The sequence below is a fragment of the Saccopteryx bilineata genome, chromosome X (genome assembly GCF_036850765.1).
Source record: "Saccopteryx bilineata isolate mSacBil1 chromosome X, mSacBil1_pri_phased_curated, whole genome shotgun sequence".
Taxonomy (NCBI): Eukaryota; Metazoa; Chordata; class Mammalia; order Chiroptera; family Emballonuridae; genus Saccopteryx; species Saccopteryx bilineata.
Window position 1 is genome coordinate 74014110 of NC_089502.1, and position 16011 is coordinate 74030120.

The 16011-nt window shown below is 42.7% G+C and overlaps 1 protein-coding gene across 1 annotated transcript in view; it reads right to left on the bottom strand.

The window, feature by feature from the left end:
• The window catches only part of OPHN1 (oligophrenin 1), a 332026-nt gene that overhangs the window by 156866 nt on the left and 159149 nt on the right, over positions 1 to 16011 (bottom strand). Inside the window, exons 11-15 of the mRNA XM_066248964.1 lie at positions 10152 to 10243; positions 7113 to 7191; positions 4539 to 4572; positions 3977 to 4039; positions 3090 to 3164 (exon numbers count right to left, since the gene is read on the bottom strand). Of these exons, the coding sequence (XP_066105061.1) occupies positions 3090 to 3164; positions 3977 to 4039; positions 4539 to 4572; positions 7113 to 7191; positions 10152 to 10243 (343 nt within the window). The remainder of the gene's footprint in view (positions 1 to 3089; positions 3165 to 3976; positions 4040 to 4538; positions 4573 to 7112; positions 7192 to 10151; positions 10244 to 16011) is intronic.

Here is a 16011-nt window from a genome sequence, read left to right on the forward strand (position 1 = left end):
AGAGACTTCATATCCTGGGCCATGTTGCCCCAGCTGTTTTATATATGAAAAAGTATCCTTTAGCTTATAAAATAGGATATAAATTAGCCAGGAATAAGACAACTGGAATTTTTAAAAGTCAACAATACAAACTGATTCGCAAAAACACATGATGAATCCTATAATACAAAATCTTCACACCCGCTCTGACTGATGCTACAGTATCCTCAAATGCGAACTGGTATAGCCAGTTCTGCTTCTCCACCCTTTACCAAGTTGTAGTTACTATCTTACTAATAATAATAGGTACTGTTTTTATAATGTTGGTAATCATAAAGATGCTTGTGATAATGACAATGTACCTAGTACATTGCGGGCACTCGGTACCTGTCCCTTTAGTGGAACTCTGACATCACATTTGGCTCCACAGGGACGTGGAAGGTAAGCTATGCATCACAGAAAAGACCAAAGTATGTGCTTTATCCAAACCTCTCATGCTTAATTTATTCTCTGATACTTATAAAAACTGAGCTTATGAGATAGTTCACCACCATTCACAAAAGGAGGGAGAGCAGGTTTGCAGTACAAGAAAAATAATAAGTTTACCTTTGGCCATGTCAAATGTAGGTACATTTGGAATATCTATGTGCAAAGAGCTTGTGCAACATTCGAAAATTAAACCCCTCAGCCTCCAGACCTTATTGCCTCAGCTATGATTAGTTTTGTCCATTATTCAGGGTGTGCTATGCATACATGGCAACTGTGATGTATGCTATGACTATGTGTCTGAGAAACACAGTTGCAGTGGGCAGATAGATAGATGAGTTTAAAATTCATGAGTTGATAATCAGACTAAAGATTTTTGGGGGTACTGTCATCACATAGGTGCTAGTAAAAAACTCGGTAATCGGTACCAGACTTGTCCTCAATTTGTAACAATTAGAACACTAGACAAAATATACAAAGTAGTTGACTGTAGTCATTGAACAATGGACAGCACAGGACTATGACAGAAATAGGAGAAACAGGCCCTGGTCAGTTGGTTCAGTGGTAGATTTTGGCCTGGCATGTGGAAGTCTCAGGTTTGATTCCCAGCCAGGGCACATAGGACAAGCACCCATCTGCTTCTACACCCTTCCCCCTCTCCTTTTTCTCTATCTCTCTCTTCGCCTCCTACAACTAAGGCTCTATTGGAGCAAAGTTGGCCCAGGCGCTGAGGATGGCTCCATGGCCTCCACCTCAGGTGCTAGAATGACTCCGGTTGCAATGCAGCAATGACCCAGATGGGCAGAGCATTGCCCCCAGGTGGGCATGCCAGGTGGATCCCAGTTGGGCATATGCAGGAGTCTGTCTCTCTGCCTCCCTGCTTCTCACTTTAGAAAAATGAAAGAAAGAAAGAAAGAAAGAAAGAAAGAAAGAAAGAAAGAAAGAAAGAAAGAGGGAGGGAGGGAGGGAGGGAGGGAGGGAAAGAAAGAGAGAAAGAAAGAAAAAAGAAATAGAAGAAACAAATAAGTCCTACCATTGCTACAGCTTGCTACCTGAAAACACTATCTAGATAGTGAGAATGGCAAGCTAAGCATCAAGGTTCAGAGACAAACATCAAAGTTCATTTGAAGAGACAAACATCAAAGTTCAGAAACACTGAAGCAGCTAGAATTTGCAGAGCAGAGTACCAGAAAAACAGAAAATTATGTAGGGAAAGAACTAAACAAAAAAGTAACTACAGATCCCCTTAAGTCTTGTTTAATACTAAGCCATGAGAGACCAGGATAAAAATCCATGAGGATAGGCAAAATAACACAAGGAAGCTTTAAGCTAAATAATTCCCAGAACTTACACAGAGCTGGGAGATGTTTAAGTTTCAATCAGTAAGAATGAAGAAACAAAAGAAGTTAGCCCTTTACAGTAGGGCTAAAGTTGCCAGTAAAGGATACTTTATATCTGTCCTAATAAGCTTTTTTAAAAGTCTCAAATATATTAAGCTGATCCTCAAATAACCACCTACAAAAGAAAATTCAACTCTCTTTAAAATAACTCAACAAAATTGAGATTTAGTAAGTCACAGTGCCTAGCAACCAACAAAAAATTACTAGACATAGTAAAAACAGGAAATTGTGACACATACTAGAATAAAAATCAACCATTAGAAAAACATGTAGAAAAGGAAGCTAAAGGGACCAGGCCAAATAGTTCTGTTGGTTAGAGCATCATACTGAAGTGCAGAGATTGCCAATTAGATCCCTGGTCATAGCGCATAAAGGAACAGATCTATGTTCCTCTCTTCCTCTCTTTCTTTCTCTCTCTCTCTCTCTCTCTCTCTCTCTCTATCTCTCTTCCTCAATCACTAAAGTCAATAAACTTAAAAAAATTTTTAAAAAAGAAGCAAAAAGGGCAAAGATAGAATGCTAGAAAATATCCAGACAAAATTTATGAGCTAGCCTGACCTGTGGTGGCGCAGTGGATAAAGCGTCGACCTGGAAATGCTGAGGTAGCCGGTTCAAAACCCTGGGCTTGCCTGGTCAAGGCACATATGGGAGTTGATGCTTCCAGTTCTTCCCCCCTTCTCTCTCTCTCTGTCTCTCCTCTCTCTCTCTCTCTCTGTCTCTCCCTCTCCTCTCTAAAATGAATAAATAAAAAAAATAAAATAAAATTTACGAGCTAAAAAGAAGGGCCTGACAAGAGTCACTTGACTAATACAAGGCATTGCAAGAATCAAAAGACTGGTGAATTATAGAAGTCATGTAGAAAGAAAATTTCAAAAAGAAAGTAGAGGTCAACAGGGGATCAATCAAGATAGAGACTGGAAGTGCCCACTGGGTTTCTCAAGATGACACCTTCTGTGCCTGGTGAGAGTGGAGATGTTGGGGAGGAAATCACATTGCAAAGAGTTTGAGGAGTAAATAAGAGGTGGGGAAGGTGATATGCTAGGTCTTTCTTCCAAGGCAAGATAGTCCCTGACCCAGGGTAGGCAAATATGTAAACAAATTACCTTTGAAAATATATTCTTTTAAATTCTACAACCTTCTTTAGCAATGTCTCTTTTCTCACACAGTTACATTTCCTAATACATAAACAACTCCAAGTAAGAATTTTGAAATTAAAATTTTTACCAAAAAAGGCATTCAGCAGCTTCTGAACCTGAATATTGCTGCCCACGGTACGGTACAATCCTTCTGTCTTGATCCCTAGGGGGGAAAAATGAAGTCAATTTTGACTATATAGGTAGAGCTTTCATCTACCTCAGGGGAAAGCAGGTACTTATACACTAGAGTCAGTTCGCACAGAAACTGTCTCCTTACTCTCTTAGTTCCCCAGCCCTCCCCTGCAGTAGGGTAACGTTCTGAAGCATCTCTTCAAATTATTGTCTTCACACTTTCATTTGGATTGTACCAAGCCCTCATTAGCTGAACAGAAGTGAACCTACTCTGTAGTAAATAGAAGAATATGCTTAGGTGGGTAGCAGCAAAGGACCTAATTGACAAGGAAGCAATACCAACCTTCAAGATGTCTCTGAGCAGTGGTATAAGGGAGTAAAGGCTGCAGTGTGGTGAATATAAAACAAAAGGCCATTTTGTACATAGAGAAAACCAAACTATCATTTCAGAGAAAAAAAAGAGACTGCTAACACAGTACACTGGCCCATATTCTAAATATTGTCAGCGAGAAACTAGAGTGTCAACAACCTAGAAAAATTCTTATTCCACATTTGACTGAGTTTAGTTTTGCCTCCATTAATTTTTAAACCAAACTCTTGTTTATTTAGGATTACTATCATAACACTACTTGAGGAGTGCCAGGTATTACTGAAAAATATTTTATAAGCCATTTGAAGCTCTCTCTTTCAAAGCAGGAAGTTACTAGCAGTCAAGGTTTATAAACAGGGTTTATTCGTGAAATGGGTCCTGACCCATAGATGACATCATTGCTATTTTTGAGAAATTGTCCCAGGATAAATTCAGAATGTCTGGGTTCAAACGCTGCCAAGGGATTGCCTTACCTTTGCTCTCAATGACATTGATGCACTTTCTGACAAACTTGAAGCCCACTTCATTCAGCTCCACTGTTTCAAGCAAAGGAAAGCAGAGTCAGGTCCTGCTGCAACAAACTTCACCTACCAAGCATCAATCATCCTACTGAGACTGCAGCAAGAGAACTAGGGGTTTGGTTAGTCATCTGCTTGGGGGCAGGTAGAGTTTTTATTCTTTATAACACAACATGCTTTTAGTTAGCCTTTGCATTGTCTGCTTTAGACATGAGCAACATCAAATGCGAAATGTTAGGCTGGAAATGCACCCAATGTCCATAATGTGTCTAGAACAAGAAGGCTTTGATGTGTTTCTCTATATTGCCACTGCTATTCCCACCATCAGCTAAGATAAAGTGACTTCCTTAGTTCAATCAACAGACATATTTTTTTAAAAAATAGGTCTGAGTTTCATTCCACACGGTGGCATCTGGAAACATACTTCCTGTGATATCCCAGCTCACTGATTATGGCATTTACTGTGATTAAGACAGCTGGCAGTTCATAATGTCAGTAGATCAGAAATTTGACTCACTTTCTTCCTGCTTCGTTATGGGGCTGTGGTAGATCTACAAAAGAGAAACAGAAAGTGCCGTGACTGTTGTGAATCACTCTAGAGAAGTACAGCAAATATTAAATCAGAACCATTAACGACGCAGAGGCTTTAACAAGGAAAAGTGAGCTCAACAGAACCATCTTTGTTCAGGTCCCTAGGAAACAGTTAAAATTATAATCCCTGAAGATGGCACTGGATTTCACACTGCTCACTGCCACTAAAGGAACAGTCCTCTAAGACTTGGAGAGTTTGTCTGATGGAGCAAGAGAGCATGAGAGAAGCCCTGGCAGGTTGGCTCAGCGGTAGAGTGTCGGCCTGGCGTGCAGGGGACCCGGGTTCGATTCCCGTCCAGGGCACATAGGAGAAGCGCCCATTTGCTTCTCCACCCCCCACCCCCTCCTTCCTCTCTGTCTCCTCTTCCCCTCCCCTCCCACAGCCAAGGCTCCATTGGAGCAAAGATGGCCCGGGCGCTGGGGATGGCTCCTTGGCCTCTGCCCCAGGCGCTAGAGTGGCTCTGGTCGTGGCAGAGCGACGCCCCGGAGGGGCAGAGCATCGCACCCTGGTGGGCAAAGCGTCGCCCCTGGTGGGCGTGCTGGGTGGATCCCGGTCGGGCACATGCGGGAGTCTGTCTGACTGTCTCTCCCCGCTTCCAGCTTCAGAAAGAAAGAAAGGAAAAAAAAAAAAGAGAGAGCATGAGAGAAAAAGGTGGATTCCTCACGCACACCTGGGCAATGGGCAATGATAGTAAAATGTAAATGTTCACAGTACCAACGTCCCACACCACAAAGACGACCCAACAGGTGTCTCTCTGTGGAAAGACAAGCGTCCACCTGAAAGGGATCCATACACTGACCAAGTTTCTCTGGGCCACCTTGAAGTATGCCTGCAATAGTTAAGAAGAGCCCACAGAGGACATCCTGGTTGTGCCTCTACCACATTAGGAAATTGGGGTATGTCCTTTTCATTCTCTAGACTTCAAAATTCATATCTCTAAAATGCTCAGGGTTGGAGTAGATGTTCCTTCATGACCAGATCTTCTCTGACACTTTAAGAAAAGGCATGCATAACATGTGTGAGATTAACCGAAGCGTGCATCAGTAAAGCAACAAAGATTAGAGTCTGTTTTAACAATTTCTCCTTTCAAAAGAATTTTTTTCTGCATGTGTGCGTATACCCATGAATATTTTATAGAGAGAGGTTTTCATGTCGGCCTGCCCTTGCTGCCACTTTGATAAACAAGATATTTGTGGTAAGTCTGCCACACCCAAGTTTGTAAGGACCCACATTCAGTGGGCTCATGTTCTTACACTCTTCTCCACAGAAAGCCTTCTGCAGCCTTCAGTCTTTAAAACCTAAAGAGAGTGCAAGTTCAGGAGAGGGATTCAAGAATAAAATGCCTTGCTGAGCCTCCTAGTATACTCCTAGAGAAACATCAGCCATGTTGTAGTCAGGCTCCAGATATCTAGGAGGGAAAGAGGGAGGGAGGCGAGACCAGGCCTGGACTACTTTCTGGATGGCAGTCTTTTTTTTTTTCCAGATTTTATTGATTGATTTTCTAGAGAGAAAACAGAAGGGTGGAGTAAGAAGTATTAACTCATAGCTGCTTCACTTCAATTGTTCACTGACTGCTTGCTATATGTGCCTTGACCGAGCAAGCCCAGGGTTTTAAACTGGAGACCTCAGTGTTCCAGGTCGATGCTTGATTCACTGCTCCTTCACAGGTCAGGCTGGATGGCAGCTTTCACAACACCACTTCTCATTTATAGCTACCATTTTGGTTGCTATAAAGGCAATCTGGGACCTTTGCACTCCTCTTTAGAGTCCAGGGCACTGAGGACACACAGAAAGAAAACCTGAAAAACAGCTTTTCCCCCTCCTAGCAAGTGTTTAACTTGCATAAAGCAAGGAGTATCAGACTGTAGCCAAGTACTATAGAATCTCAGTGGCTTTGTGCCCATGTTTCAGACTAGTTAGAAGCACCTAAAACTAATAAATCACATTATGGTTGACAGACTGGCTTTCATTTGATTTTTAAAGCAACTTTCTGAGGTAGGTAGAACAGAGATTATTAATGTCACTTTACTGAAAGAAAACTGAGTGTCAAAGAGATGAAATAAGTTGCTTAAGGTCACACAACCACTGAATGGCAGAACCAGGATCTAAATCCAGGCTTGTGGGATTCCAACACTATGATGCTGATACTATCTCACATGCCACCAGGAAAAATAACCTGGGAAGACACTGAAGAGAGAAAATGCTTTTCAATGATTCCTGATTGTTCAGACTGGTCTTTATATATAGGATAACCCCATCCTTTTTAGTGTCACCTGTCTTGTGCAACAGTCTTCTAAACAGAGTGGCAAATCTGTGGAACTCAAGTTGATTTATTTGTTAAACAAGAGATAGTGAATCAACAAAGTTCTTTCCAGCTCTAAAAATTTTGAGTCAGCTAGATCTATTACCCTTTAACTGTCCTAGACCCACTTGTACCACTAGAGGGCGATCACACACCAGGCTATGCAGCCACGGTATCCTCAATGCCAGGTAACTTACAGGCTCTTTCCCATCCATGGCCTCCATCCATAGCCTTCTGTTAGCTTCTGAAAGGGCTTGCAGAGTGATGGTTCCTGGCCTAAGGAAAAAAAAATGAGAAGTTGAAAGCAGAAAACACAACTGCGAGAATGGAGTATTGTGATCTAAGGTCCCTCTCAGCCCCAGGAGCTGTCATATTAAGTAGGCATAGGCATACAAAACTCAAAATTTTCAAAATCTCTTTCACTGAGAAAAACAACAGAATACTTACAGAAGTGTAACTCTCGGAACCCTGAAGGAGGTGGTGTCTTGGTAGCCCATGCTAGGGTTAGGCAAGGAAATATGAAGGCAGGTGCCAAGATACCTCACCGTGGTATATACTTAAATTGGTCTTATGCTTTTTAAGCCAAACTGAGGTTCTCTCTGGCTGTCTCGGAAGCCAGCAATTACATCTGGGCTATAGGGCTGAGTATGTTAGTCACGGGCCCAATCATCTTCAGGAAAATGGTGTTGCTACTTCCACCACCACGATGTCCAGGAGTATTTACCTTAGAAACAACTCAGTTTACTTAAGCAATCTTATGACTAATAATAACAACTAAGAGTTATTATATGCTTACTAGGTACCAGATTCTAAGTACTTTGTAGCCATTAATTTATTTGATCTACCCAGAAAGCCTATAAAGCAGGTGCCATAGTTTTTTTTAAATCCTGTATTACAGAAGGCGTAGCTGAGGAATAGAAAGATTACTGAGTTCCCACACTGGGTAAGTACAGTGGACCAGGATTTGAATTGAGTAACTCTGGCCTAGCAGCCATGTTCATTCTTAGCTACTACACTGAAAGGCCTCTTTTGCACAGCAGAGGGCCTCAGCCTCAATTTTATTCTATTAATATTTGCAGACCACTTATACGCAGAGATATCCTAAGTTAGTACACTGTATATTGTCTTTTTGGGCCTTCAAAAATCAAACTGGAATTTTGGGATTGACCATCTCATTGCAAGCACGGTCTCCTTGCATTCCTCGTGCTGTCCTGTGAAACTTGCTCCTCTTGCTCCTATAAGACGAGACCATTCTCAGGGTCATGACAGGATAGAAACCATGATGAGAGGCCTCGAGAAAATCACTGGGCCTCTCTGGGCCTGTGTCCTTATCCATAGGGTGCCGGAACAGACAAGCAGGGAGGTCCTTCCAGTTCTGCTATCCTGGGATTCCTGCTCTTCTGCTCTTCCATCTCTAGCTTCATTAAAGGACTCCTTAAAAAAGAAAGCTCCGGCCCTGGCCGGTTGGCTCAGTGGTAGAGCGTCGACCTGGCGTGCGGGGGACCCGGGTTCGATTCCCGGCCAGGGCACACAGGAGAAGCACCCATTTGCTTCTCTACCCCCCCTCCTTCCTCTCTGTCTCTCTCTTCCCCTCCCGCAGCCAAGGCTCCATTGGAGCAAAGATGGTCTGGGCGCTGGGGATGGCTCCTTGGCCTCTGCCCCAGGCGCTAGAGTGGCTCTGGTCACGGCAAAGCGATGCCCCGAAGGGGCAGAGCACCACCTCCTGGTGGGCAGAGCTTCGCCCCTGGGGGGCGTGCTGGGTGGATCCCGGTCGGGCGCATGCGGGAGTCTGTCTGACTATCTCTCCCCGTTTCCAGCTTCAGAAAAATACAAAAAAAAAAAAAAAAAGAAAGAAAGCAAGCTCGCTCCAAAATCACCTTTGAGCAAGAATCAACTGAAACCCAGGACTTGGCTTTGGACACTGGATTCTTTTCATTACCTTCATTTCAGAAACACCCAATCTTTTGGATAGATGGAGCTTTTGGATATATTGGATCATGGGGCTACAAAGCCTAGAAATTTTTCACAATGCAGCTATGCAGCTTAAAACCTGAAGGCAGAAGGAAGGCAAGCAAGTAAATGGGCAACAGACAGAAAAGTAGAACTGAGGGCCAGATTCAATGTTAAACCATTCTGGAGCTCAGCTTCACTAACTGGGAAAGCAGAGGGCCAGTGTGTGGCCTTGCTTGACCTTACAGAGAACCTGAAAGATAAAGAAGTGACTATTCGGGAAGCACCTATAGATTCTTAAGTGCTACAAAAAGTCAAATTCAAAGAACAGTGGGACCATCCATTTTTAGCAAAAAAATAAAAATCATATAGATTCACCAACAGAATTTAAAATGGGGAAATTGACCAGTAGTTACTTATTCCCAGACCAAAAATATCAAAGAACTGTCATATCTTGGCTAATCTTTATGATTCCAGTCACTGAAAGTTTTGTTCATATGATATTGTAATTCAACCTCCAACTTCCTTTCTGGCAATCTGATCATTTTGTTAAAATTTTATTCTATTGCTCAGTGCCTAGTACATAGAAACGACAGACTGAAATAAAATATAGAAACACGTTTATACACTGAATTTGGGATCAACCTCCCACCTACATAACAAGTCTTTATCCAAATGCTCTCATTTTCAAATTTACAGGTTAAATTCCTCTCTGATAAAATTTCCCCGGGTCAGAAAACAAAAAGAGGGCACTGGAGAAAAACAACTACAACCAAGTCCAAAGTCTGTAATCAAACCACTTCCACTTGACATAAAAATATGCAAAGTAGGCAAAGTCTGTGTGATGTTTGCAGCAAGCGGGAGGAAAGCCTCCCAGCACTATGGCCGCCCTGCATCCTATGTACCTCCCCTGAAAAATGGGTTCCGATTCACTTGTTCTTGTATGTTACGTTAGGAGATTTCAAAAAAGAATAAGTTTTGTTATCTTGTCTTTTCTGCAACCTCATCAAATGCTGATGTTTTGTATATACGATAGCAAATTAAATCCTAAGAGTACCTTTTTCTGCCTAGAACAGTTGAGGCAAAGGCTGACACCTGCACACAGAGATGCGGCCCAGGCAGCGTCTAACAGGCACCACTGAGGAGAGCAGCCAGAGGAGCCAAGACAACAATATCAGGAATGGATTCGCTCATTTTCATAAACAAGAGATGATAGAGGCAAAGAGCTACCCGGGCTCAACACCTGGTACATGGGGACACTACCAAGTCACAGCAGCACAGCTTACCTTTCATTCGTTTCTATATCAAAACAGAACCTCTTGTCAATAGATTCGGTCTTCCTTCTCACACAGTACTTCAGGGTTAAGTCCAAGGGCCCCTGACAGAAGAGAAGCATTAATAGTCAATTTGAAAAGAAATTAACAAAAACTTCTTCAGCCTCCTGCAGTGTCCTTAGTGCCACTTGGAAGACACCCGTTGGGGCAGCAGGAGCACTGTGTAGCCTCACTGAGAACTTTGTCCCTTCAAACCGTAGTTGCAACAAGATGGCGGCTGGCTTCTTCCTGCCCCCAAAATCAATGAATGGCTTAGATGAAGAGAAAATTATATTCATGGTAGGCCCGACTGTTCTCCAAGTGTGGGAGATTAACTAGGAAGCTTGTTACACATCAAGGAAGGGGAGGACAGGAGAAATGGGCTGCTCGAATTGCATTAAGTGCCTAGAATAAAATTTTCATTAGATGTCTAGGTCGGGAGATTGCAATGGGCCAGTGGCTTTCAGTAACCCTCCTTCTACTAAGGAGGCTGATGCAGGAGGGGAGACCAACGTTTCTGTTCCCATCCTCCAGAGCCTGGAGAATGACAGGCCTTGCAAAAGATAGGCAGCAGTAGGGAAAACAAGCCAATGTATGCATTAGTCAAGGTGGCATTTGGTATCTCATATGTGCAGGACAGTTTTGTCCACCTTAGTTTTGTGGGCACTTAAAAAGGCCATTGAAATCCACTTTGTCTACAGATTAAAATGCCCCAGTCCCACATTGTTCAGTTTCCCTCTAGTATCTCAACAGAGACAATCTGTTATAGGTAAGAGAAGGAACAATTTTTGATCACCTATTAGGTGCCACATATAACATAGTATTTATAAACTGACTTTCTTCATAACAATCCTTGGAGAAAACTCAGAGGTAAAATGGCTTTCCCAAAGTCATCCAGGTTGGCAATACACTCGGAAGCTTAGACAATACACTCTTGTCTACTTGGGTTTTTTGTTTTTTGTTTTTTTCAGTTATGCCATTTACTAAGTATGGGACTCAAGGCAAATCATTTGCACTTTCTGAATCTTTTTTTGTTGTTGTTGTTGTTTTTTACAGAGACAGAGAGAGAGTAAGAGAGAGGGATAGATAGGGACAGACAGACAGGAACGGAGAGATGAGAAGCATCAATCATTAGTTTTTCGTTGCGCATTGCAACACCTTAATTGTTCATTGATTGCCTTCTCATACGTGCCTTGACCACGGGCCTTCAGCAGACCGAGTAACCCCTTGCTGGAGCCAGCGACCTTGGGCTCAAGCTGGTGAGCTTTTTGCTCAAACCAGATGAGCCCTCGCTCAAGCTGGTGAGCTCAAGGTAAACCTGGGTCTTCTGCATCCAGTCCGACGATCTATCCACTGCGCCACCACCCGGTCAGGCCACTTTCTGAATCTTAACTTCACAGAGTATTAAATGGGAATACTACCTACCTGACTGTCTCCAATTGAGAAACACAGTCATTGTGCCAGGTCTATGTCTATACCCTGTGCCACCTGAGAGGCCCACGTAGCCAACCACCCAATACTTTCTTCCACTGGCATACTCACCCCCAAAAGCCTAGTCTTCTGCTGCTCCTGTGCTATAAAAATTCAACTCTACATTCACCCTTCAATTAGTCTTCCCTGCCCCAACACTTCAAATATCAAGCATTGTTAGTCACTCAAAATGAGTGATTTTCAACAGCATCATGTACTTACCCTCCTTCGTTAAACTCTCAACTCCCTCACATTTGGTGGCACTGCAGCTCAGGGGCCCTGGCCTTATTCACCACTCCAGGTTCACCACCAGCCACCCCTCAGAGCAAAATGACTCCTATTTCACACATACATCACACTGTTTCCTGACTCCATAACTTTGCATGTACTGTTTCCTCCACCAGCGTTGACCATCCATACTGTTTGCCTGGCTACATTCTTACTTGTTCTACAAACTGCAGTTAGCTTCAATTTCCTCCCAAATCCCTTCCCAATCCCACACATCGCCCACCATGTGTTTTCCACATTATATAAAACTGCATGCTTTCATGTCTGATTTCTCCATTTGACTGAGAATGCCTCAAGCACATGGGCAAATCATCTTTATCTTTATAACTCTAGTACTTAGTAGAGAGCTAGTGCTCAATAAGTGTGTACAGACTATACTGCCACCTTGCCATTTCTCTGAGAAGGAAAACAAGCAGTTTACCTGGGATGAAAAAGCTACTAGGTCACAGAGCTAGGATTGAAAACCAGATTTTGAGGCTCATCAGGTAGTGTTCTCCACAGCTGTCTGACAGGGAAGGGACAAAAATCTGATGGACAGTGTTTGGGAAGGCAACCTGTAAAGTGAGCATCACAGCACAACAGAGTTGACAGAGGCAAGTACCATAGTCAGAAAGAGGGCTCATTCTACCACCTTAAAATCTGGCTTGCCGGCCTCACTGCTGCAGGGACAGGGGACAAGGCCCAGGACGGACAGCATTTACTTTGGCACCTGGCACGCAGCAAACGTTCAATACACAGTGGCACTTTACAACGTTGTTACCACTGTCTCATTAATTAATATTCCTTACCTTCCTAGAATACAAAGTTGTAATAGGAAGTAGTCAGAGGCTGACAAGAAGTTATTTCCTACTCCAGTAGGAAATTCAAGTAATTACTTGCACCTCCCCTTGTTCTAAGTGGAGAACCAAGTTTCTCTCTCGTTCCCCTAAGACAGTGGTTCTCAAACTTTTTGAAGTCTGGGCGCATTTAAAATCCTACAAATAATTGTAGGCACACTATATACAAATTTCTGAGAAATATGTTATAATAAGTCAAATATTAAAGAAAAAATACAAAGTTCAAGCATGCTTTTATGGTAATTAAATGAAATAAATATGACAAAATTAAATTTATTCTGACATTAAAAAAACATTTTTATGTTACGTTTTTTGAGTTATGCTTTTTAGAATTTGTAAAAAAAGGGGTTAAGAAACAAAAACAACAAAAAAAAGTTGTCTTTTTATATATATAGATACATTCTTAGTAAGATTTAGTAAATTCGGCAGATCCTGGTGCGAATGTGTTAAGTTTTTTCATTCTTGTGTTTATGAGAAACATGAGCCTGATGTGTCCTAGTGATTTCTTCAATGTTTGGGCATATATTTGAAAGGCAAACTCTCATTTCCTTGTCAATACATTGAAGAATTCCTCTCTTTTTACTCTTAATTGTGTTGAGGATAGAAAATCCAAGTTCACATAAATAGGATGTTGAAAATTGTAGTAAAATGTTCAAAGCTTTTTTAGATATTGCCACATATTCTTCTTTTATGGAAATCCAAAAGGCTTTAAGAGACAATTCCTTATGTTTAACCATCAATCTAAAACCCCCACCATACATATCATCTTTTTTTTTAATAAATTTTAATGGGGTGACATTGATAAATCAGGGTACATATGTTCAGAGAAAACATCTCTAGGTTATTTTGACACTTGATTATGCTGCATTCCCATCACCCAAAGTCCAATTGTCTTCTGTCACCTTCTAACTGGTTTTCTTTGTGCCCCTCCCCTCCCCCCCACCCTCGCCCTATCCTCCCCCCACCCCATAACCCCCACACTCTTGTCCACATACATATCATCTTAACTTGACACCACACAAAGGATGGAAGAAACTTGCCTCTAGTCTCTCCAGGGAACATGGGGGGTAGTGTAAACAATCCAGCACCACAGCTTAACAGCCTTTTGCAACCTAATCAGGCAAGTGAGGTGGGAGGTTGGGCAGACTGTTAGCTTACAGCCAATTCCCCACACCTCTGTCCCCCAAAAATCTAAACTCCAAAAACCCTGTTGGTTTTTTGGTGCCCAAAAGGCACATATTTCTCTGGAATACCATAGGGCGCACCTGGAAATCTTCTAGGGTGCACCAGTGTGCCCTAGTGCACACTTTGAGAACCACTGTCCTAACGAATCCCACAGTAAAGCTGTGACACAACTTCAATTTTGCAAGTAGCCACTCAAAGAAAAGGGAAGAAGGGAAGAAAAGCAAAAAGGATCTTATCTGCTAGGCAAATGTAAAAGCAGTATTTGCCGCCTCTGTCTTGAGCTTTGCAGTTGGCACCTCTGATCAGGAAAGAAAGAAACAGCCTCAGAGAGCTGACTAAGAGAGGAAACTTCAAGTCCGGGACTTGGGAAGTGCTTGTAAAAAGAAAAGGAAGAGCCGGCAGGACCGTGTTGCTTCTCAGCACCCGCTGGGCAGGTAGCAGCTCAGTCTGGATGAAACAGGAACAAATCCTGAGCTGCACTATGAGATGAACACATTGAAATCACATCAAGAAGTGTTTTGGCCCTGGCCGGTTGGCTCAGTGGTAGAGCGTCGGCCTGGCGTGCAGAAGTCCCGGGTTCGATTCCTGGCCAGGGCACACAGGAAAAGCGCCCATCTGCTTCTCCACCCCTCCCCCTCTCCTTCCTCTCTGTCTCTCTCTTCCCCTCCCACAGCCAAGGCTCCATTGGAGCAAAGATGGCCCGGGCGCTGGGGGTGGCTCCTTGGCCTCTGCCCCAGGCACTAGAGTGGCTCTGGTAGCAACAGAGCGACACCCCGGAGGGGCAGAGCATCGCCCCCTGGTGGGCAGAGCGTTGCCCCTGGTGGGCGTGCCGGGTGGATCCCGGTCGGGCGCATGCGGGAGTCTGTCTGACTGTCTCTCCCCGTTTCCAGCTTCAGAAAAATACACACACACACACACACACACACACACACAAAAAGAAGTGTTTTGGTACTTGTCAGACTGGACACTAAGGAGAATTTTGGAGTCATTAATGAGTAACTGGCCCACACAGAAGCATGGATGAAAGTTCTGGAAACTCCATTTGGTATGCTTCATTACAGTTCTGTCCCATCTTTAGTCCTCATTCAATGCAGAGTAACAAAGCAGGTACTTAAAGACAAAAAATAACTAACTAAATAAGCAAAAGCAGTTTTCAGCAGCCTGGTGCTAAATCTCAGTCCTCTCTAATTTTCTATGAACAGCCTGACCTGTGGTGGCGCAGTTGATAACACGTTGATCTAAAACGCTGAGGAAACCACAGTTTGAAACCCTGGGCTTCACAGGTCAAAGCATATATGGGAGTTGATGCTTTCTGCTCCTCCTCCCTTCTCTACCTTTCTCTCTCTTTCCTCTAAAATGAATAAATAAAATTCTTAAAAAAAATTATCTAAAGAAAATTTTTTTCTATGAACAAGCCACACAACAGAGATCTTCCATGGAAAGCATCATAATAGAGAAAAATGGGCCCAATATCCTTCCTACCTAAATTTAGGTCACCAAGCACCACCACATTCAATGCTAACAAGTGACATTGTTTCACATTGTCAATTTGTAAGGAATTAAATTCTTAAAGGTCACGACCAAGACACTGTCTGAGAGACAGTTAAAAGGACACATTGAACTATGTTATAATATTAATAATCTATCAGCTTTTATCTTAAGAAATCCTCAAGCGAGTGTGTGTGTGTGTGTGTGTGTGTGTGTGTGTGTGTGTTTTCCCAAAACTCACACAAAGATAAGCAAAAGTGAGATTACAGAATAAAATTTTTGGCTGCACGGTCTAACATAACAAATTACGCAACACATAACAACATGTCAGGAACATCCTGGTGAGTAAACTACACACTCAGTGTGTTAAACTCATCTTGCCCTTTGAGGCACAGGGGAAGGAAGGTGTGGAGGGCAGGAGAGACTTTAATGGCTTAAACATATTTAAGTATCAAACAGACTGAGATACAAGTTACTTCGACTTTAGTCAACAGGTTAACTGTTTTAAAAAAGAATTTGGGTAAATGATCTATTATTTTAAACTCTTGCTATTCAAAACAACCTTC